A 24,558-nucleotide genomic window follows, 5' to 3' on the forward strand; every position below is an offset into this window, starting at 1 on the left:
CATGAAAAAGGTCTTTAAAGGGTTCAGCTAAAAATGTATCTTTACAAATGAAAAAATCACATACTAACAAACATCAAATTTAGAGGCTTGATTGAACTAAATATAAGCTAATATACTGTCAATCATCTGTATAATGCTCTCTGGGTCTTCTGAAGCAGAGAATTGACAAACACAATAAACAAAGACAAACAAGTCCATTTTACATGTTTTTATTAAAGTTGCATAAAAGTGTAACAAAATTGGGCAAAAACAAGACCTGTTGTTGATATTGCTACATTTGTTTGTTGGTTTAATCTAATCATTGTCCAAAAAACATCTCCGCTCCTTCAATCTGCATGGTTTAGCTCTTGTATTTAGCCTCAATTATGATAATCAGTATATATATTTTTTGCAATTTTCCCCAACAGTAAAAAAAACAGACTTCTCAATAACAGTCTAAGAAGATATAATCCAAACCCGGATTTAGGAATTAAAATCCACTCAAATTCACCTACTGATTGAGCTTGCCTGGTACAATCCGATGCCTCCAAAAAAGCCAACGGTGCTGGGTTTGGAAACCCCACCAGGAAGGCAAAAGCAATCGCACCAAAATGCATCTGAATGGATTTTTTGTTCTACTACGTGGTAATCCAAGGCCGGGCATCAAGAAGTGTCATGATCACAATAAAAACAGACCAGTATTCAAATGGTAAATGTAAAGAACATTGTTTTATCTAATCAAAATCACTGTATCAAGGCCTAAGTATTAAACACTCACTTCTAAAAAAAAAAAAAAAAACACAAAAAAACAACAGAATCTCATTTTGTTTTTCAAAAACGAAAGAAAAGGAGCGACAGAAAATCCAAGGTTCTCCACACGCGCGTTTAGCAGTTTGCGTGACCTTTTTAAAAATGAATGTCTCCCGTTTATTTGGTTTGTGTAACATAAATAATACCTAAGGCAACATCTGTTTAAAAAAAAAAAAAAGGGAAGTAAACTGAAGAAAGGATGGAGAGAGGGTGGACAAAAGGGATGGAAATGGGTGGGAGGAGAAGGAAAGAGGGGATGCCGGGGCGTAATGACAGAGCAGCAAGATAGAAATGGGCCAGTGTGTGTGTTGGCAGTCACAGAGAAGGAGACAGACAGCGGAGGTCTGCTGTCACCGCAGGTGTTCACAATTGGTCACAGGACGCGCAGCAAATGCTTTTGCTTCTCCAATAGGCCGGCTGGCTTCAGTCTCTCATCTGATTGGCTCGGGATGAGACACAGATGGCTTATTCTCAGAGATGATTGGCAGCTGCGGCGGGGAAACACAGATCTTGTGACAGAAACGGACCTGTCTCTCTCTCTCTCTCTCTCCACTCTCTCAGCACTTGGTGTGTGTGTGTGTGTGTGTGTGCACATCTGCGTGAGAGGCAGCTGTGTTTTCTAATACGTTTCCGTTTTCTCCGCCCCCAAGGGTGGCCTATGTGTGTGTGTGTGTGTGTGTGTGAGAGAAAGAAAGAAGAAAAAGGAAGGGTGAATGCTTTTAGACAGCTTCAATGTAAAACAGTGGCCTCCATCCTTCCCATTCAGACGTCTCATTGGTGGGTCTACTGACAGGCAGAGGACATTACAAAGTCTTGCCACCAACACGGAACTCCAAAGACGTTTTCAGTTCCCACGTGTGACTGCTCTGAAATGACGTCTGCCAAACACAAAACTATGCGGTGGACTGAATGAAAGTGAAAAGGACATAGAAAGGGGCTATGAAACAAAAAAAAGGCAGCTTTGTTCTGGGTCCCCTTGTCGGACTGTCAGTGTGTGTGTGTGTGTGTGTGTGTATATGTGTGACAAAATGCATCCAGAAAAACAAAACAGGAACCAGTCCTATACTAAAAATCTAAATTGTCAAACAGAACAGCAGAATATACAGGCCAGGATAAACACTCCTATTATGAACGTTGCTGTACATTATGTAGCAACAGGCGCACGTAGCATTTAGCGACACACAGACGTCTGCATGTGCAGGCTGGACAGCGTGGGCTTCTAAAGAGCCACTCTTACGACTTTGCACTACGCATTTGAGGAAAGAAAAACATACAATTTTTCCCCCAGAATTTGAATTCCGTACAAGCACACCCGACCTAAAATAACCTACCTCTACTCTAGCCTCACAGGAAGAATTTCAGTCCACAATTGGTTGGACTGTATGACCACAGCAGCCAGCCAGTGACTTTTTTTTTAAGGTTCAAACGCTAATTCCAGGGATCAAATTTTCCCTCTTTGTTGGACTAAAGATCTAGCACACATTATTCTTCGTGGTCAGAGGTTCAGATTTTCTTCCCAAAATTACACACACACACACACACACACACACACACACACACATATACAAAAAAAGGACAGTCTTTAAATGCACCACTGTAGCAAATGTCTCTGACTGTACTGACCCGCCCCCAACAAAAGAAAACTTACAGACAAACTAAAGTCAAGTGAATATCCCCGTGCCCTCAAACTGAACTAGAAAGTATCAAAAGAACCGTGGTTGGTAGCTGGATCGTTTACAAGTTTAAACCCCTCACAAATAACGAAATAAGGAATCTCATTGGTCGAGACAAACGCAATGATTAGGCCCTGCTTCAAGCTGATTGGCTGTTTCCAACTCCGCCGTTCACCCTTCCAACCCTTCTCTTGGCTGTTGCAGACTCTCGTTCCTCTTCCCACCTCGCGGCCGCCCAACTCTCGGTAATTATGGGACTCATCTCGTCTCCGCTCCTCTTCTCTTCCTCCTCAGACAGATGGAGGGTGGTGCGAGGGAGGGATGAGGAAGAGGAGTGAAGCCAAACAAAGGGCGAAGGAGGAGCAGGAGTGGGAAAAGAGACAGAAGGAGAGTGCCTGGATAAAGACCAATGAATCACTTGTTGTTTCCCCCTGCTTACTATTATGCATTCTTTACTTCTTCTTCTTCGCTGAAGGTTAAAAGCGAATTATGGAGGCCGGAACCAGGCAAGGAGGGGAATAACAGGAACGGGGGTTTAGAGCGGAGGGTGTATCGGAAAAGAGGAAACAAGGTTTAGTTGAAGTATTTCATGAAAATACCCAATGGAAGAAAACTGACATCAAAATGGAAAGATGGAAAGCACAGTAGGAAGACGAGAGGTGAGGGCTGAGGTGGAGGGGAGGATGTGGGAGGAAGAGGAAGGACGCCATCATTTCTTCTGAGGCGTGGACAGCTTCTGCATCCCTCGGATCTTGTCGAGCAGCTCTGAGACGAAGTTCTACGGGGAGACAGGAGGGACAAAACACATGAGGGGAATTCTGAAATACAAAAAATGCACAGTGCATTAATCAGGGGGTAAAGTGTCAGCGGGTAGGAGGATAGAAGAGAGATAAAAAAAACATCTTACCTCAGTAGGTTTAAAACAGTCAACCAGTAAGTCCTGTAAAACAATAAAAGACAGTCTGAATATGTATCTTGTCTTTTGCATGCGTGCGTGTGTGTCCTTGCATGCTTTGACACAAGCGTGTTAGTTTCCTTACCTTGACCCTGGCTCCCCGCTCAACGTCACTGGGCATATCCAGCAGCTCATCCACATCTATCTCCAGCTCTGGGATGGCCTCCTCCTGTAGCACGTGGCATGAAGTTGAGGAAAAGTAAAAATAAAATTCGGTTAGCACAGCTGAAGGAAATCTGAAAGTGACAGCGTACGCACACACACACACACACACACACATTAGTCAACCTCTTTTTCATTGGACACGTGGACTAAGAATAGAACGGTTGATGAGGGTTTCTTTCCCTGTGTTTATGTTATGTGGCTGTCTGCAAATAGACCGGCACTGGCATTTCTGTCTGGCTGCATGACGTGGTGCAAAGCCACCGATGCATGTCCACTTGTGAACACTAGAGGGCGACGTCCGCCCGTCACCTCGCCGTGTTGCACACGGCGGAGAGAAGAGAGGAGAGAGACAAAGAAACAGGCAAGGAGACGGGAACAGGTAACAGTGAAGACAGCAGGAGAGCTCAACCGTATATATGTCCAATACTGACACATTCAGTGCCTGTGCATTCATTTACACACAAAGTATAAGGAACTGAGACACTTTCGCTTATCGCAAAGTAGACAAATCAATGTCAAATGTCAGCCTGTGTTTGGAAACCATTGCTTTGACGCCAGCCCATATCTGCAGCAAGTGCATTGCTGAAAGCTGGCCCGCGAACTGCTGACTGTCACGTCTAGAAGGGAAAACACGCCGTAGCAAATCTTAAAATGGGCTCCTTTGAATCAGCGTTGATGTTGAGAAAGTCAGAGAATAACTTTGTCCTTTCAAAAGTTGGCTTGTAATTCAATTTGAAACAAATGAAAATGCACACTTTTAATTCAAGCAAAAGCAATTAAGGCCTGATACTGATAAGCTGACCTCTAATATGGAGGTTAAGAGCACCCTTGCCTTCTAGCTTAGAGATGTTTGGCTCAGCAAATGAGTGAAACTGAGTTCGCTGTGAGTTCATCTTGGTTCCTTTCTTTCCCTTTCTCGCCACGCCTCCTCCCTGAGGCCAATCAATACTTTTTCTTCTCATTAATCAGTCGCTCTATGGAAAGTGCTTCACTCGTCTCCCTCTCTTTCTCTCTTTCTCCATCTGTCTCACTCAAGCACACTAGCTCAGTGTGTGCTATCAAAGCGGTTCACCACTGGCAGCAACACACACACACGCACACACTCTTTCGTACAAACACTCGTTTCCCCCTCTTTTGCAGCTCAGTTGCTACCCTATATTCATGTCATTCTCTAGGAATCTCTCCCTCGCTCTCGTCCTCCCCCTTGGTTAGAGTTGCCCACACCAGCTGTCTCTGCACCTGCCCAACTGCCCCCTACTCAACACACACACACACACTCACAGACAGGCACAGCATGCTGTGTGTGCACATTTGTGTGTCACATTTACCAAATGGCACTTTTTTTCTTTCTTTCTCCTCAACATCACACACATCCTTTCTGTTACACACACCTCACACACACTCATGGATTAAAGAATTATAAAATGAGCATTAATAAGTCTGAGCTGGATGAAGTGTGTGTGTGTGTGTGTGTGTGTGTGTGTGTGTGTGTGTGTGTGTGTGTGTGTGTGTGTGTGTGTGTGTGTGTGTGTGTGTGTGTGTGTGTGTGTGTGTGTGTAAAAGACGGGGTATGAGGATTTAGTTCTGAGCAGGACAGCCTGTGTATGTGAGATAGAGACTGGAGGTGACAACCAGACTTACTGTCAGCAGAGTAAAAAACACACACACACACACACACACACACGGACACCCAGGTTGACATTACACACAAGCTGAAAGCAGCAACGCTGGCAAAAAAGTGCAAAAATACTGACACACACACACACACACACACACGGTACACTATTCACACACTCTTTCACACACAGACACATAAGTCTCTTACAGAATTTCCAAATTTAAGCTCTGAAAGACGGACACAAAGGTGCACAAATTCTTACACTGCAGACATACTGACGCTGTCACACACACACACACACACACACAGGGAGTGAAGTCTGACACAAAGACTGATCTGCACATGTGTGCTCCATGTGCTGCTACTACAGGCAGTAAAGAAAGCTACGACAGACAACGTGAGAAAGGCGAGAACACAAAGGAAACGAATAGATAACAAACCGCTCATTCAAGATAAAAGAATAAATCGACATTCTTTTTAACGCCCGGACAATTCATTTTTGATTTTATTTCTACTCTGTATCCCTTCGACGTCGTCTCAAGGTAAATGTAACGCACGGATTGTTCCTGAAAAGCGTAAGCGACACGCTTCCATTTGATACAGCTACTCGAAAATAATTTGAGAGACACACTGATGAAACTGAAAGGGGGGAAGGGAACGGAAAGAGGAAGGAAGGTAAGAGGTTAAGGAGCATATCGAGAAGAGGGAGCAGCTGAGGGGGGAGAGTAGGGAGGGAGGGATGGGATTTTGAAAAAGGCCGGAAGACAGGCTTCAGATAGGAGACACAAAGAAAGCAGGGAATCACGAGGGAGGATTTCCAAAACAATCCTGCAGACTGACTTACTGAACTAGTCTGGAGTCTGGAGGGGGTTTTACTGTTGGCCGCAGATGTGATCTGGACTGAAAGGTGCCTACGAGATATTGGCACACGCCGCAGGACGGCGAACAAAGCAGTGCAGTGTGGAACTACTCAAAAGAGGCAAATCAACCAGGAATCTTTTTTCAGCACATCCACAAGATTGCACATATTGTTCAAGTTTACTGGAGGGAATGATCATTTATTCCCTAATCTTCCATAGGAAAATGGCTTTGTTTGTAAACATCGATGACGTCCGCAGTTGGGGAAATGGAAGTACGGAAGAGTGCAAGATCTAGAATGCAACCGAAACAAATTGACTTTCTAGATCTGTGTGCCATTAGCGAGTGGGTAGGATACATTAGCAAGTATATAGTGGGCAAATATAAACGTGGATTTGGTGTAAAAAATAAATAAATAGCGTACAACGTTACACCAGCGAGAAGTCACGAGCAAACGAGTCACGAGATGCTTCCAATGACATTATCCGTGGGCGTGTACTGAAGGTCAAATACCCTCACATAGACTCAGAGTTGTGACTTGATTGAGTTTTAAAATGGGCCCCACAAACATGAGCATTTCAACAGTCCAGTGGAAGTCAACATGTTGACTAGCTCTAGAGGAAAATGGCGTTTTAAGGAGTGACCGTGTCAACTGGTGACTCTCTCGCCGAATGTGTCCGTGGTCGCTCCAAGTGACGGGCAGCTGTTGAAAACACCAAAAGAACACGTCGGTATCCTTTTTAAAAACCTAAACATGGTCACTCAATAAACTGTAACACCTGTTGCTCTGAAGTGGCCGGGAGCCTGTCGGACTTCTATAGAACGTGAGTCCGCTGTTGGAATATCAATTCTAAACCCCCCCCCCCCCCAACCATGCAACAACCAGACATTTTGATGCTGGTAACGGTTTCCAATTCAACGTTTAAAGCTTGCCGTCTCGTCTGGATGGCTGGGGGCAAAAAACGCCACGTCCGTTGCCAACATGCGGCCGCATATTTATAGTGAGGTCGGCTGTGAAAGGGTCTATTCATGATCGTTTGTCCCTATGAAGGATCAACCATGAATAATCCATTTCTCTTATTATCATTATCTTATTGCCATACTTACTCTAGACTACTGAACAAAAGGCAAACACTATTTTTTAAAAGGCCCATGTAATAATTCCCTCGCTTATTCAAAGCCGTGACTGTGATTTCTGACTTCTGAGTGTAAATAACGTGTTCCCAGTTTCGTCTCGTCGTGGTTCTGTTGATGTTGCGTGCAAAGCAAGATGTCTGCCCTTCTCAGTCTGAGCCACTAGCGTCCTCTGAGAAACAAACTGGGAAACTATAAACTGGCATACAGACCCTATTTTGATTGTGGTCTTTGAATTTAATTATACTCTTCCTGACAAGCTTGCGAATAGGATTCCCACACCGACACAATGAGGCAGACACACTGTCTGTCTGGAGGCTGCCTGCAGGACGGAGCCGAATGCGATGTGACAGTATGAGAGCGTATTTGTGTGCATGCGTAGGTCATAGAACTGCTCCTCTCACAGGGGGGTCCGTGTATAGCTGCTGCAGGCTCGGACAGACCAAATACCAGATACAGCTTCCTCGCAGGACAAAACATAAGCTACACACACACACACAAGTAGGTCAGTGCCCTCGTATTTACAGCAAAAAGGCCCGTCGTGGCTTCTGGAAATATCTCCGGAAAGGGAAGGGATGATCGAGAGCAACGAAGCAAAGTCGGGGTTTCTCCGGGGAAGGCGACTGGACTCAGTTAATAAACTACGCCATGTGCCAACTGCTTTTATTTTAGACTGATTGGATTCCACAGTACTCTGGCTTCAAATCTGAAAAGAAAAAAAACTGATTTACGTGCGAGACACACAGGCTAGACACAGTGAAAGATGAACTATGCTGATGTAAAGAGGATGTGAGCGTAAAAATCTGAGAAACGGCCGCTAGACAAATGCAGATAGGACTGTGAATGAGCAACATAGACGCACGGCTAGTAAAAAGAAGATACAGGGGGATATGAAGTGTATTAAGACGGATATAAGCCAGTGCCTTTAAAGTGTAGGAAGCTTCATGTGTTAAGTAGGTCACAGAGGCCACCTACGAGGATTACACAGCATGTCTTCCAGTGATGACACACAACCTAGCTGATTCCTGTGATGGGATCTGTGTAAACTCTGTAAGACACATGTAGAAGAAAGTGATTCAAGTGTGAAGAGTGACAGAAAAGCTTAGCTTTACCAAAAAGCTGGATAACGAGTGATTTCCCACCACCGCAGCAACTAACCAGGATAAAAATAGTCCCGACTTCAGGATGGCCAATCGCCTGTTTTGCTACGAAGACAAAACAACGTTTGGGCTTGGTACAATGCAGGGATGAAGGATGGGGGGGGGGGGAAGTTAGAGACAGAGGGGAACGATGGCTGGAGCAGGCAGGATGGAGGAAGGAGTAGGAAAAGTAGGCCGCGTGGCGCCGAACAATGTCGCCACTTCCTCCAAGTTCCTTGTGCGTGTGTTTGCTTTGGCTGAATGAACCAGACTCCGTTATGCAACATTTACTCCTCCTTTTATGATACTGTACTTGCTCGTCCGTTTTATTGACTAGTTGTGGAGGAAAAAGTACAGATGCAGAGGGGAGGTGGACGTGCGATCTACATGGAGCTAATTTACGCTAATAAATGACATGCTACGCTAACACCGCGTGCCTCTCCTTTCCAATTCTATCCACGCTGTCTTAATCGCATCGAGGTCAGCCCAAGCAGGAGAGAGTGCTTTTGCTGAGTGTTTAGACGTGTTTGCATAACGGAGTGGGTGAGCGAGTCCATTAAAACTATTACCCCCACGCTGGTCGACTTGGCACCGTGACACAGGTACAAAATATGTGCGAACACCGACAATGACGAGTTGCAGACACGCAACCACTCTGCAGGCGGTGTGAGCTGAGATGGTTTGGCTGTCGGTGTGTGTTGTTAGGCTCTCTCAGGTTGAGAGAACCAAGTGTCCACGCAACAATCTGAAGCAAAATGTCAGAAACCAAAGCATCTGGTTAGTATTTGCACGTATTTGCACTCAAATAGCATGTTGATGGACAAAATGTTGTCTAATGGTCCAAAACAAAAGGCCTGAGCTATAAATCATTTGGCTCTTTCCCCGATACTTAAATATCAGCTGTTGTAATTAGTTGCGATTGTGAAAAAGGGGATTATTGGTGCGTGAGAGTCCTCACGGGTCGCCCACTGAGGTACGCTCAAGGACAGACAAAGGCGAGGGTGAGAGAACTGAGAGAAGAGGCAAGCACGGAGGAGGATAAAACAGAAGTGTGGCTGAAGGCCGGTGAAAAAAAGAGATAACCAAACGAGAAGAGACGGGAGCATAACAGCGTGCAATCACTCTGGCTGAGGATAAGTACGGTGCTGTTTAACCCACAAAAACAAGCCATATCCGTGCATTGCTCAGGTTCAAAAAGATTGGCTCATGGATAAAACGTGCTTCTGCAAAGATTCACATAATTATATTTGACTAAGGGTGCAGGGAAGGTTTTAAAAGGCAACTACAGCGCACGAGGACTCTCAGATGAGCCGATAAGCACACCTTCGAATTCACACGTCGTATGCATGCTCAGGCCCGTTTCTTAAATAAACACCGACGGATTGAGCCACACATTATTACAAGCAATAAAAAGTCACAGCAAAAAGGGAACCAAAACATTTACACTAAAGGACGGAGGCATTTTGTGATTTATTTGTAATTGTTTATCTTCCTTTCCCGGACTTAAATCGATGGAGAAGTTAAGGATGTGCTGATCGATAATGTGCAAATGTCTGCAGGCAATGCCTGTGCATGGTCATGGGTTAGGGTTAGAAAAACATCTTACTTAATAATATGACTCAGAAATAAAGGACACTACAGAAGGTACCAAACCCCTTCATTGTCAAAATGACAACAAATATTTGAAGTTGAAACTGAGCCATACATTAGCCTGCAAGACATCTCAAGGTGGTAATTCACGACACCCTTGGGACTGATCTAATTTGGTCTTCTGTCATCTGATGAACACAGACACACACACACACCCAGCATGGCAATAGTGGAAAAATACTGGGCTTGAACCCACTTCCTGTCATGCTCTCCCACTCTGTCCCTTTATCTTTAGGTCTCCTTTGATGCCCTTCCTGTCTGGTTGGCGTTACCGCTCACTGCTCTCCTACAAATCACTCTGTACCAGAGCGATCCGCAGCGTTTGGACCTTGCTGCGGGCCACTTACGGGAGAACACGAGAGAGAAAATGAGAGCGATGGAGTCACAGAGGGGTCGACAAGGGTGTCGGGATTCGGGATGCATTGTGTCAGTCATCGCCTGCTGCTTTCCATCTTCTTTCTATCTCCCTCGCCCGATTGCTTATCGGGAATCTGCAGCTCTTTGAATAACAGACATTGTTGGCCTCCCTCTCCGACACGTCTTTTTCCTTCCTCCCAGGAGCAGATTGGCTCACAAAACGTGTGACCCCCCCCCAGAACATAAGATCTGTTTTTCCTCTCAATGCGAAGAAGGGGTTAAAAACACCAGAGCACACAGCGACTTCCTGTCAGGCCACGTGACCTTGGGAGATAGCGAGGGGGAGGGGGGGAGGGTAGGTAGAGCGATATCTGTGGGAAGTGGCCGGCTGACAGTGTGTGTGTGTGTGTATGGTGAGATTTAACAGAAACTGTTGAGGAGGACGGAGTTGACGGAATGTGAGCGTGTGTGTGTGTGTGTGTGTGTGCGCAATTAATGTAAGTGGTGCTGAAATGAATATGTGGCCTTACACACAGCCATGAACCATAAACCACAACAGTCCAGAATCAATACACTGCTGTGTGCTCGATCCAGTCTGCAGTGGGCACGTAACGTCACATGGGTGTGTTATTGTGCACCGTTCGTTTGTTTGTGTGTCTGTGTGGCTGATCGTCATCTCGATTGCGCGTCTAATCAGCTGAATGCACTTCCTCCTAGGAAGAATACGATGTCCTGTTTTGAATCATCTGAAAAACAAAAGAGAAAGAGCCGCAGGCGAAAACAGTTGAACTGAACGAACCTCTTCAGCCTGCTTGCAAACCAGGATGAAGACTAGTGAATCCAACTTCATTGTTTTATCCGTCATATATATATATATCTTTTAACTCTACATGCACCTCTGTGGAAGTAGAGCCGCATGCAGCTCCTAAATGTTTTTTGTTCTATTACAAACCCATCTTAAAAACAACATGTCCCTCATTGAGCACATCCTACCAGAGCCTCCATGTGTTTGGACTCTGCAGCCTTCCTGCTATCTCACTCCTGATACAACGGCTCTGCCATGTAAAGTAAAAGGAACCAGAGTCTGGTGGTGGCGATGTGGGCATGCCATCGTGTCCCAGTGTGTGTGTGTGTGTGTGTGTGTGTGTGTGTGTGTGTGTGGGTTGCTTCAGACAGGAGAGAGCCAAACCAAACAGGCTCCAAGTACACAGAACGCAACTTTTATATGATGCCAGGGAACTATTCCTAACTATAATTGAGACGCAAGCACAGGAGTTTTAGTAGTTCTTACACTGTAATTAGGCAACAATATCATAAATACTGTATTTAGCATTAGTAGAGTTGAAATATATAAATATATCTTGTAAAGAAGAAAATGGTTAGCTGAACCTAGAGCTGCTAATAGACGTGGATCATGCTTACACGCCAGAGCACACAAACACACATCCACACACACACATACATAGTGCTGAAAATCGATCTCACCCAACCTTATTCCCTCCAAAAGCTGCCCAAAGTCCTATCTGCTCGCAGTACGGTTGAGTGAATCACACACGGGCTTGTTTGGCCCGACTGAACGGTTCAGTGGTTTAGTGTGTGTTGACTGGACGTGTCTGTGCTGCAGCCTGCCCGGGCAAAACACTAACGCTGGTCCCTCAGGGTCACAACCAGCCTCGGGAAGACTTGTACTGGCAACCGAGCGGTGCCGGCTGCCGCTGTTGCCCAATTTCCCCCCAAATGAGAAGTCAAGATTTAAAGCAAAAACATTGCTGTCCATTTGCTGCTGTTTAACACGGCATAACCGTAGTATTAGCAGTGAGGCTATTTTTTTCTAAGGGGAGTGACAGATATGCGGACAACCTTTGGCTGCTAACTTTTAATCTTTGCTTTTAATTTCCATGCAGCTTTCAATGATTTGCATAAACCAATGCAGCTTTCCTCACTCAAGAAAATCTCTCTCTCTCTCTCTCTCTCTCTCTCTTCAGCCCACTCCAATTACAAAATGCCTCGTGCATTCATCTGAAATACGTGATCCAGGCAGCATCTCAAGTGCCCACTTTCACCCTCCACCTCCACTCTGCATCTCCTCTTGAGATCTGTCGTTTCTGAGACCACGTCGCTCCACGAATTCACACACAGACTGCTATCGACGTGTGTGTTCTGTGTGCACGCATCTTGGGAACCACTGGAAGAAAGTAGCCTGAGGTGCTCTGAATTGATTTTTCCCGTTTTTTTACCATCAATTGTTAATTACCATGAGAGCAAACAAGTAAAAATACAAAAAAAACTCAGACACACACCTCCTCTACCAGACATTACCACTACAATTGGACTGAAACATGAGATTACGTGCAGATTAAATTAAGAGCGCATACAAAGGATTACAGCAGATTATCATTATGTCACTCTTGGCAAGTAAGACAATCAAAGGGGCCCAACACTCGTTTGTTCTTTTCCCATGCAATTCATGGAATGACTTATGCTGTCATTGCCGTTTCAGGCAGGAGTGTTTGGGCAATCCTACGCGCTAGTTCAAGTTCTATTGAAATACTTCGTCCATTTATTTTCACCCACTTTGCTGAGATGTTTCTTGCCGCTCTTGAGATTAAAGGGATTCGGGAACGTTACCATACTTTCATACAGATCAATCATCAACACAACCTCTGACTCCTTGAACGCTGGCGACGCGCTAATAAGTAAAGGCTTCGGTTGAATTCCATATTGGGTCAGTTACAGATTATTCCAGCAGATTATCACATCGAAACAAAAAACAAGACAAAGAGACGAGACAAGACAAGGTCTGAAGCAACAGCAACCCTGATAGTAAAGTGTTGGTATTTTTTTGCTAGATTTTATAATATGGAGCTGGTGTTGAATAAGTAGGTGAATGACTGAGCAGTTGATGTGTTGATTTGTTCAGTTAATGCTCTTCATTCCAACACAGTGAGAGTATATGTGAGTGTGAGTGAGTAAAAGCCTGACTCCCTCCCTGACGAGTCAGTCATTTCTTCATCAGACTATTTGCCCAAATATGGTCAGTTGTGATGAAAATGCAACTTATAGTAGTTATAGTATAGTTATAGTAAATAGTTAAGACCACACATGGAGCAAACAATTAGTATGAAAAGCTAAAATACTAGTATTGATACTAAACAATATCAAACCACATACATCATTCTTTTAATATATTATGGTAAATAACAGAAGGGACTGTATTCCTCCGCCTCATTCATCATTTTGACTATCTTCTCTATTGCAAATCTATTACAAATATAATTGAAATTGAATTATTTGTCTATCTGCCTACCAGCCGTCTGTCCATCTGTCCACACATCTCTCGTCCATCCGTTTCTCCCCAAAGCCATTTCAACCAGAGCACTTTTATTAATCGCACAGGAATCCTGTCACATGACTTCCACGTTGCGATAACCAAGTTCGGTTTTCACACAGCCGGTGACATCACGGCGGACATGCGAGGCCAACATGGCACCCGGTGCTCTGTCCTAATAATCTGCTAAACGAGTGCCAGAGCGGTCTGTTTTCGTAAAAACCCGTCTATGAAAGCTACAATAATATTAAAAGTCCCATCAACTTCTCTAAAATATACAGTATTACCAGAAAAGACATTGTGCGCAGCTACTGTACAGTCTGTTATTGGCTTACCATAAGGTACAATAAACATGTAATTAGAGACAGTAACTAAAGCCATATACTGACACATACATCCCTGCAGTTAACCAACAGCTCAACTGGCGTCTGCTCTAATGCACCTCCTGGGACTAAAATACACTCCTGAGTGGATCTGTGTTACCTCACCCAGCCTGCAGGCAGTTGGCGTTACTTACAAAGACACTTCACGATTATAACGACTCCATACCAAAGCTGCTGCCAACTCTTGTTGCAACTGCTACATATTGAGACAATGGCTTTTGTTTTATTACGTCAAAATGGCCTCAACGTTGAGGCTAATAAAAATAAAATAAAACCACCCAAACCTCATTTAAAAGCATTATTACAGCTACAACACCCTGGAGCCACGTATGGTAATAACACTGGCCTGTGTACCAAACGATGTCACTATTATACCCATTCTCACTTTAAAAAAGTGTCCTCGGGGTGCTGGAGCTTTCACGGGACCGCTATCAAAAGCATGTGTGCAGTCTTATAATGCATCAAAGGACAGTGAATAGCACTTTGGTTCGGACCGAGAAGAGTGCTCGTCTGAAACGGCATTGTAGCTACTTGAAAATAAGAAGCAGGGGAGCAAAGGGGCGCTTTAATACATCACAGTCGTCGTATTTATGGAAGCAAAGAACTTAACAGCTTGAGTGTTTACTGGATGGCTGTTAAATGTGCACGCACAATACACACAGCTGTTTAGCAGGACGAAGTGTATGAATAACTGGCTCTCGAGTCTGTAAACTGTCCCACAACATTAAACAAGTTACTGCCTGCAATTAGATTTGGCGCTGGGAGTTTTAGTAATAGATCTCCCCAATGCGCCCCTCTTGACTTGTGATCATTAAGGTAAAATGGTTTTGTGTAAACCTTTTACACTTGGCCCGACAAGCTCATCGGGCTTAGCTGGGGCTGAAACATAATGCTGAAGGGTTTTACATGGTGGTGGTGGGGGGGGGGGGGGGGGGGGGGGGGGTGCCAGACGATCAGTACTGTATGAGCAGGCTACGCTGGCTGACACATGACGGAGCGCAGGCCGAAAGGGTTGCGACAAGCAACAAGAGAGGCGGACGGGGAACAGCAAAAGAATCGGAAAAAGTTACGTCTACCCAAAGATATTCACAATATGTTAGTGGGTGCTAGCGTGTTGTTTACCGTCCTGCATGCTTACGTATTAGAATAAATTATGGGGGATAGGCGACGATCTGTTGCATTCTTGAAATTGAAGCTGACTATTTTGTTAAAAAGGATGTTTAAACACTGCGCTGAAACAAATGACCCACAACGAAGGGTTTTGACAACCTGTCCCCCACAAATGTGTTGATTACATTCCTTCATCTCTTAAAAGTGACTGTGCAAATTTGGTGAAACCAAAGCCAGAAACGCGAGTGTGTGGTGTGTGTGTGTGTGTGTGTGTGTGTGTGTGTGTGTGTGTGTGTGTGTGAATCAACAGGTGTGTGCATTGATTGTACTTTTTGGGGAAAGTGGTGTGCTAATGTTGTCTATGATTTTCCTATGAACCATGTGTGTATGACTCTCACACACTTCCTTTGATAACATGCATAACCATTCCCCTGGATGACTCACATCCCTCGTTCTCTCTCTCTCTCTCTCTCTCTCACCCCCCCCCCCCCCCCCCCCCCCCCCCCCCCCCTCCCCCCATCCAGGCCTCCGCTCGCCTGGCGCTCTTTGCTTCCTTCCGATCTCGCTCGCACTCTCACCAAAACGCACACTTGGTCTCCCTCACGGTTGATTTCTTCACTCCGCATCTTAGAAAAAAAAGCAAAAAGCTCACATGGTCAGTGAGTGGGTCAGGCTACAGTACATGCTGACTCACCCCTTCCCCCCCAACATCAAACAGGAAAAGGACTGTTCAGTACGTAGAACCACATGTAAGCTATTAACACGATGTGTGCATGCCCGTGTCTGTGTGCGAGTGTGTGCTGGTGTGTGTGTGTGTGTTCGTGTGTGGGGTGTTTACAAAGACACACTGGAGTCTTTCACTCCCGCTGTGTAACAACCACTCTTTGTAGTCACTCTCTTACGCACACCGAGTGAAACAGGGTAATGCTGATTGGTATTCAGACCTTTAAGTGTGAGGTGGTTTAAAGCAAATGTCGTGTGTGTGTTTTTGTGCATGTGTGTCCGTCGACCGGAATGACATACTTAAACAAACATGCCGGGATGCATGTGGTGTTTTTGTATTGCTCCGAATGCTCTATTTAATTGTGTGTTGTTGCAGACTGAAAAATGACCCGTTTACACATTCCCTTTGCTGTACTGTTCATTGTGTTTGAGTGAGATTCATTGTCAGAAGCTGTCAGAAGTCACTGGATTGTTTTCAGCCACAGTCAAAAAGAAAAGGGGACTTTATGAGCCCTCCTATTATATCACAGCAGTACCAGAGGACACGTGTTAGAAGAACACTCTCTGACATCCCTGCCTCCTCCGATACTTTTTCCTTCTCCTCTTGCCATCCCCTCCAGTTGTTTTTCCTTCTCTTCCCCCGTTTATTGCATTCCTCTTCACCAATCCTGCCTCTGTTCTCACTCGTATCCCCATCTGTGTTTATGTGCGTGCGTGTGTGTGTGTGTGTGTGTGTGTGTGTGGCCACGTAGGGCCCTAGAGTTTGGGGGATTGGACCGCCCACTCGCCCCACTGTTAACTATGTAGCTACTGGTCAGCTCCAGCGTGCTGGCTGCAGAAAACAAAGCAAACTGAGGCAGTCCGAGTCTTTACTGACAAATTCACATTTTAACCGCACAGTTGCCATGGAAATGATGCGAGGGCTGGTGTGAAATTCTATCTTTTTTTCTAATAGAAGTGGAGCCGTGGACACGAGTGTAACCCCCCCCCCCCCCCCCTCAACACACACACACACACACACACCACTTTCTCTTTCCCTAGAGTGTCCCCGAACTCACTTAGCACCTTACGTACAGAGCCAGTAATAGAGTGGAGGCGCAACAACAACAACGACGCTGTAAAAGGCAGCTAACCTTAAAGAAACACCCAGTAAACCCCCTTAAATCCAAACACTTCCTGCCGGTTCAGTGTTTGTGTTTTCAACCTAATACAGTTTACAGTTGGGTTTCTAACATAAACTGTGAGATGAGGGGGAATTGGAGGATTTAGAGGCTCTTTTGCAGTGCGGTTCTCACCCTTTGTTGTCTAAGTTATCCCCAGAGCCCTATCAGATGAACCCAAGCCACCCCTTCACTATCACTGGGAATCACCGCGCCATTGGAGCACCCTGTCGAACACCAGGTGTGTTTCTTCAGCAATGCAAATGCCACATTAACACCCGACTGCAGGAATTCACAAAGGCCCTGCTAATATAATAACTGAATGGCTCGAATTATAATCCTGCATTGAAAGAAAATTCTGAAAACAACCTTTCTTTTCCCACTGCGCGGTTTAACCAACGTAAACATTTAAGCCTCGTTGCCATGGAGCCATATCAAGGCTCGGCTCCTCACTGTTACCCACAGCGACTCTGGCTGATAGACGGACTAAGTGGCTGGATGAATATCTGACAAGCTGTCTGGCAGGAACGACTGCTTGTAGCATGTTTAAAGGGATTATACGAGTGGGGGAAATAGCTCATTATGAATTCCCTGTTGAACAAACTCCATGCCGGTTATATTATTAGAAGAAATAAGCATCCAAGAGAGGAGAGAAATAAAGGGAGATGGGAAATAATGAAGGGGGCGGGAATGGAAATGTGGAATACGGCATGAATCGGAAACAAAAAGACAGACACGGTAGGAAAAGGAGTGAAAGGTTAAATAAAGGAGGGACACAGAGAGGTGGGAGAAAAGGAGTAACATATCTCTCCGTGTCTTTTGACATCGAACAGGGTTCTCCCACTCTGCTCCCTGACCGGCTAAAGCTGCCTCTCCAGTTACACTGTTTAGCAGCACGTGCTCCCCATCTCCCCGTCTAAATGAGCCCAATGTGTCTCCATCAGTGAACCGACTGTAAATTAATCTCTTTGTTGTCTAACTGCCGAGGCAGAGACGGAGATCGGGACAATGAAGAGCCGGGGGGAAACACTGTGGATGGAAAGCACTAAATAGACATCGCCATTAGCGGTGAATGAGAGTGATGTGTGTCCGAAAAATGGGGAATTAGATCAACATGTCCCATCTTGTGAGTGCACGCTATATCTGTGATCTGACAATAATGAATCATTGCGATCTCAGTCTCACTGTCATGGCGACAACCATTTGCGGGGCTTTTTGGACTCTTTGTGACCCAGGAGAGTAGTGAATGAGAGATGGGTGAAGGAATAAATAAATCTTCATTAAGGGAGAGAAATACTCATCCCTGTACACTCTCTGGCCAGAACACAGTACTATTTTCTCCTGAAAATGTACCTTTTTTTTTTTTTTTTTTTTAACTCTGCAAGGTTTTAATCCATAGCTTCTGAATCCATCATTGGCACACAATCACAGCACATTGATTTTCAAATCCTCTCCAGGCCATTTAATCGCCTCTGCTGGCATGTGAGCCTCTGTAGTATCCCTGCTACTTTATTATTACTATCCCCATGTCACGGGATATCCCAGTAACCGCCGTTAAAATCTCAATGAAAGTGCGATGCTATCTGGTTTTCACATGAGAGAGGTATCAGTGTCTGACCCTCCTTGGCACTAAACTAGGGTTGGAAACTGATTTACGCTCTTGTTTAACATTGGCTTGGAAGAATAGAGCTACACTAAGTTATAGTTTGTCAGTGGATTGGATTTTGGACTTCCAGGTGTAAATGTGGAGACCTCCTGAAGAGGCTGTTGTTAAATGACAACATTTTATCCCCAAAGACCAGCCTGACCTTGTGCTAATATGTGTGAATTGTCTTCCGGTCTCCTGCCTTTTTTTTTTGGTCTCAGCTATAGCCAACTGGGAATTCTCCAAACCTGTTATGTCGTTGTATTCCTCGCGCTACTGGGAATAGAATGTGGGTCAATGCCAGCTCAGTAGAGTTGACATGAGCTTACCAACTACCGACGCCAGCAGCTTCCACCACAGCCTCCGCCAGGTTACATTAGAGCTGCGCGGCTCTCCGTGCGTCACCCCGGCCAACGGTTTGATGTGTGATGGTGCAGAGGGACTCTGGTGTGATTGTGCTCAGTCATCACGACAACCAGGGGAGGTCATTATAAGCCCCCCGCCCCCCCATTTGCCTTCCATAACAAGGTGTCTCCCTCACCTTAAAAGTTTGCAATTAGAATAGACGAGGCATGAGGGAAGGGGCATGCACCAGGGGCCACAGTGTAACCAAAGACACAGCCACACATTTCTTTTATTTCCATATTGAATAAAAAAAGAAAAACATGCTAATTTATCCACTTCAAACAGTGACCAAACAATGTCTTTAAAGACAAAAGTATGATTTCCAGTAAGCTATTAAGACTATTAAAATAATTCACAGGTGTGCTTTAACAGCTCCAGCCAATCAGAAGAGAGAACAGCAGAGGCTGTCTATTTCATGATAAGGTAATAAAGCGGTATCAGCTACATTTAGCCTATACCTGTGGGTGGAGGGGGGTTGAAGTAAAACCACAGCGGCTTTATCTGACTGGTAGAAATGTCTGACATGAATTCTTTGTTTCTTGCAGCTAATGTTCAGCTTCCTCACACTCCTAGTTTGCCATCTTCATTACCTCATCCTACTTGCATATGGCCCAGATCCTATAGGTTAAAGAACACGCGAGGCTAGGCCAAAAGCAGCGACAAAGGGCCTATAATTGTTTCTTTATCAACAGTTTGCTCTCGGACTGGACGGACGGACAATCCCCGGAGCTGATTAACTGATTTACAGAGCTTATTACTTAGCAGAGCCGCCTCATCGATACGTTCGATCGGGTTTTGTGAGGGCCGGCTTTATTGTTAGGGTCTTTACCTCACAGTCGTATAGGTCCGTTAGCTGGTTGATAATCCACTCCTCCAGGTTCAGTCTCTTCCTCAGCTCCTTACGATCGTATTTGACGGTTACGCGTCCCTGCTTCCGAACGGGGATCTCCGGTTCCTCCGTGGTGCCGCCCGGCGTCTGGAAATATACCCGGGGTTGAGGGCTCGTCTCCGGGCTTGTTACAGCAGCCATGATCGCTCGGTTTGGTTATAAAAATTATAAAAAAATTTAAAAAAAATCACCCCACGGATATGTGGAAGTGTGGAAGGAGCAAGGAGTCGAAGCGGTCTGTGGACGCGCGGCCGCTCGCTTTTCCGCACTGGAAAAAATCCCGACTGATGAATGTGTGACTTGGAATCCCCCGAAGAAACAACGTTGGACCTGATGCTTTTGTTGTCCAAAAATCGCTTAAAGGGACATTGGCTGTGGTCGGTCGCTTCCACAAAAACAAACGGGGCCGACGGCTTATTGGGCTATTTACAGCATGCAAACTCTGCTTATATAAAAAAAAGAGAGGTGAGCAGAAGCAGCGCCGGCCTCAACTCTTCATTCAGTACAAAGAGAAATCACACGTCTCTCTCTCTCTCTCTCTCTCTCTCTCACGAGAGGTGCGTGCGCGCTCTCTGACTGGACCCAAGCGCACCCGACGTAGCGCTACTGGAAAAAAAAAAGAAAAAGAGGAAAAGGCAAATGTTGATTTTTTTTTCAAACTTTGAAAACCACTTCACTCCCCCTCTTTCTCGTTTCCTTCTCACATACACCCCCTCTTTCCCTTAACTGTCGCGTGTGACCCCTCCCCGGAGCCCACTGTCCTAATTTTAACATAGTTTGACTCGGCACGAGAGGAATATGCTCTAGGCTACTGCTATGATCATATAAACATCAGAGACGGACATCTTTTAATGTTCACCGTTGGAGGGAAACCTTTATCCACTAAAGAAGACATAATAGGCTTGCAGTGCATTGTCCTTTAAACAGTATTTGCGCAAATTGCTAGTTTGAATTTAGGGGCCTGACGTCGACAAACACGTGGTATTTGATGCTTCTTTATAGTTCACAACACTTGTCTCCTCTGGAATGTGTGAAATGTATACAGACACAATTTCACACCTACATTTCACAGTTTATGAAAAGATAAGATTACAGTGTACAAAAAATATGATTGTATATATTCCATGTTTGCTCAATGTTTTTCTCTTCTACGGTTACACGCGCTGCTGTAGGTGGAAAGCAGCTGGAGCAGCTGGATTTTCTAGTTTGGGTTCAGTTTTGGAACTTTTACATTTCATCCTAAAGCTTCAACAGAGATTAGCAAAAAAACAAACTACTGGAAGTGTTCCATTAACAGGAAACCAGTCCCAGTCTTTCACAGTCTGTCCATTGTGTTGTCACAGCAGGGAACCCCACACCCGGCTAGGCTGGTTAATAGGAAGAGTTTCAATAATAATAGGAGTGTGAGGTGTAGGGGGAGGTAAAGAGAGGGAGCTAATTCATAATGTCTCCCCTCTCTCTCCTTTTTAGCGTGTATGGGGGTGTTCACATCTGTCAACATGCTCATATTGGTGTGTGTGTGTGTGTTGTTTCAGACAATCATGGCAACAATACTTTAAAAAAAGAAACCTGAATTATTCAGTGAGCATGTCTGAAACTTACAGTTGAGTAAGCACAGACAGGACAACACACACTCGTACGTACACACACGGTAACTTGAACATACACTTCACACAAGACACACATAGACTTGCAGTCAGTATAAAACGCAAACTAGTGCACATCTGCACAAGTGGACTTGAGCTGTTTGTGATATTTGGGTGTTTCCACTTCATGTCAGACGGACACAGACCTCTAGAGAGGAAGTCAGTATAATGTTTGCATGCAACACTGAAACGGTTGCGGCCTTGGGGGAGAGTGAAAAGGTCCAAGGTACACGGTATAGTGCATGGGTGTGAGAAAATGTCATTTAGTGAGCTCAAATAATCTCACTATAAAACCTCGAGTTTGCAAATATTGTTAGTGTTGTTGTTATCGTCATTACTATTATTAAACTGCAATCTGAAGAGAACTATAGTACATTCAAAATCCTGCATTTAGAAAGGTCATGCAAGTAAAGTACTGCATAGTAAGAACATAAGAGGAAGAGACAAAGTCGGTGGTCTGCTCTCAGTCCCTATACTTCCTCCTCTATAGTGTCACCGCATACAGCCCTCACCTTGGCGTAGCCTTTTGGACCCTAAGCCTTTTTTAGGCCTTTTCTCGAAAATTGTAACCCATACAAAAGAGACTACAATTCTGTAACTACAAGGTCTATTTTAAAAATGTTGATGCTTGAATAACACTAACACGATTGTGAGATTTGATGAGATGAGTAAATATTGTGTATATGTTACTGGTTAATAGTAGCTGAACACAGCAAACACAGCAAACAGGGAAAATTCCCAAGTTCGTCTGAAGAAAAAGCACTGTAATTTATTAAATGAGGCCCTGGCTAGCCTAAAAACATTCCCAATTCATAGCACAAAGGGTGCAGGTACCTCACAAAAAGATTTGGTGTAAATAAAGTGAAGCAAACCCCAATTATAGGTGTTTATCTAAACAAAAACATGCAAAATTCTCATTTTATATACTTTATAATTATATATTTCACTTTATTTGTCACTCATATTGTACAATCTATCCTAACAGAGCTGTTTGGCATCATTTTGGCATAGATAGATTAAAAATCTTGTAAACCCCAAATGGGGCTCGCTCGGGTCCAGGGGGTTCACTGCAAACCAGACGTTCACCTGCAATTTATTTATTATATTTACATGGACTCCTGGAGCTCCATTTGGGGGACTGCTCTCAGAAATGCAGACCTCTCTCCTCGGCCTCGTACAGGCAGCCAGAAGTTTAGGAAGTCGCCCACCCACAGGGGGGAACCGTTGAGCCGTTTCCACTGAGCACATTCATGAGCGGATCTTGTGACAATGGGGCCCCTGGGCACAGACATTTGTCTCCTGGCGTTACAGGATTCTCTGTGGTCCTTTTGAGTCTCTTCCTGATTGTTACGTGGCTCATTGAGTAACATTTTGTAGCTGAAGGCTGGGGAGGAGGAGGGCTTACACTTTGGGCCCCTGGGCCTGTGCCTGGTATAGGCCCATTCAGTTATCCATACATCAGTTCATTTGTTTCTGGCCATTCATTGCACTTTTCTTTTTTCTACACAGATACAAGCTTCATAAATACCAGAGCCTGACCAAGAATCTCTGACATCAAGTGGAATTATTGACTGACACATATCACAATGATGCATGAAACTAAATAAAGCCAAAACACACAAGCATATGAAGTCACCATGGAGGCGTACTGTGAAATCATTTGAATCCAATCATATCGTATTCTGTGGTTTGCATTTTATTTACAGATTTTCAGTTTGGAATCCCAATCGGTCTCTCTCAAATGTGCTCATAGTGTCCTGCTTCAGCAAACCTTAATTATGACGCGCTATTGTATACACAATGGTTTTGTCTCCGAATTCACTTGAGCAAATACACTTAACGCAGATCGCTGTGATTGGTGCGCACACACACACACACACACACACACACACACACACACACAGGTAGGGCTACACCCCCATGGTTCTCACAGCACAGGAGATGCAGAGCTGGAACTAGTGCATCCACATTCTTAACTGTTGCGCAATCCAGTTTAGCAGGGACGGCAGTGTCACCGTGCCGCCAACGGATGGCAGTATAGGATCACATTGCAGACGTGACAGTGATGAAGGAGCAGAAGTCCAGGGTGCAGTCCCACATTTGGAGCATGCTGAGGCTGCAGGGGGAAGGAGCTACACTCATTTGGGAAAGAGTGGACAGTGATGAATGGAAGCATCCGTCGTATCCATCTGCATTGTATATGAATGCCTCTTCTGGGGAAAACCGTAATCAGCACTTTGCTCACAAGCCCACATGATAGCTTTTCTAGACGATAACCGGCGCGGTGTTATGGAGACAGATGGGGTCCAGTCTCAAGTGAACTGTCAGCGACTTCAGGGTAAAAATCTCAGCAGCGCTGCGGAGAGTAATCTGATCAACTTTGTATTGCTACTGTTGACTGAGTCAAGGCCTTTCTTATTAAAGCTAGTGTGTGTACTGTACATGCTTGTGTGTGTGTGTGTGTTTCTGTGTGTGTGGTGGTGGTGGTGGTGGGGGGGAGGGGGGCAGAGGGGCAAGTGTGAATGTGGCAAGACAGTGAATATGCCTGTGTGTCTTTATACAATGTGTCTTTGTGAGTCCACGGCTTTGCGTTGGAGAGAGAGAGCTCTGGCTGTTACTCGAGAGAGAGAGGGAAAGAGAGAGCGAGAAGTGGTCGTGGGTCTTCCTTTTCTCTGCAAACTCTTCTCCACGTGTCTCTGTCCCTCACTTTGTTCCATTTGTAACCTCTGTTGTCACCCTTTATTCTCTTTTCATAACCCTCTTTATTAACAGGCCATTAGGATGTTTCTGACAGCCTATAGCTCATTCCTAGGTCTCTACCCCGTTCCTCCTTCCCTTTAGCCCCTCTTTCATGCTTTCCGTCTTTCTTACTGACCTTCTTTCTTTCTAATGCTTGAATTTTCCTGAATGTGACCCAGAAAATAGGAAAAA

The 24,558-nt window shown here is 44.9% G+C and overlaps 1 protein-coding gene across 1 annotated transcript; it reads right to left on the minus strand.

Annotated features, from left to right (window-relative positions):
* Positions 1-199: 199 nt before the first annotated feature.
* On the minus strand, positions 200-20,467 carry ppp1r14bb (protein phosphatase 1, regulatory (inhibitor) subunit 14Bb). Its single transcript, XM_079185222.1, has 4 exons — positions 19,922-20,467; positions 3,503-3,586; positions 3,370-3,402; positions 200-3,240 (listed from the first exon to the last, which is right to left on the minus strand). The coding sequence occupies exons 1-4, from the start codon at positions 20,120-20,122 to the stop codon at positions 3,172-3,174; spliced, it is 387 nt and encodes a 128-aa protein (XP_079041348.1). The 5' UTR covers positions 20,123-20,467; the 3' UTR covers positions 200-3,171.
* Between the last annotated feature and the right edge of the window lie 4,091 nt (positions 20,468-24,558).

The sequence above is a fragment of the Pholis gunnellus genome (assembly GCF_910591455.1).
Source record: "Pholis gunnellus genome assembly, chromosome: 23".
Taxonomy (NCBI): domain Eukaryota; kingdom Metazoa; phylum Chordata; class Actinopteri; order Perciformes; family Pholidae; genus Pholis; species Pholis gunnellus.

What these genes read in the sequence shown, in the direction of transcription:
- ppp1r14bb (XM_079185222.1), bottom strand. Translation starts at nt 20,122, where the DNA reads ATGGCTGCTGTAACAAGCCCGGAGACGAGCCCTCAACCCCGGGTATAT. An exon ending in CGGACCTATACGACTGTGAG is followed by an intron (nt 3,587 to 19,921) that starts GTAAAGACCCTA and finishes CACGTGCTACAG; the next exon opens with GAGGAGGCCATCCCAGAGCT. An exon ending in ACTGTTTTAAACCTACTGAG is followed by an intron (nt 3,241 to 3,369) that starts GTAAGATGTTTT and finishes GTCTCCCCGTAG; the next exon opens with AACTTCGTCTCAGAGCTGCT.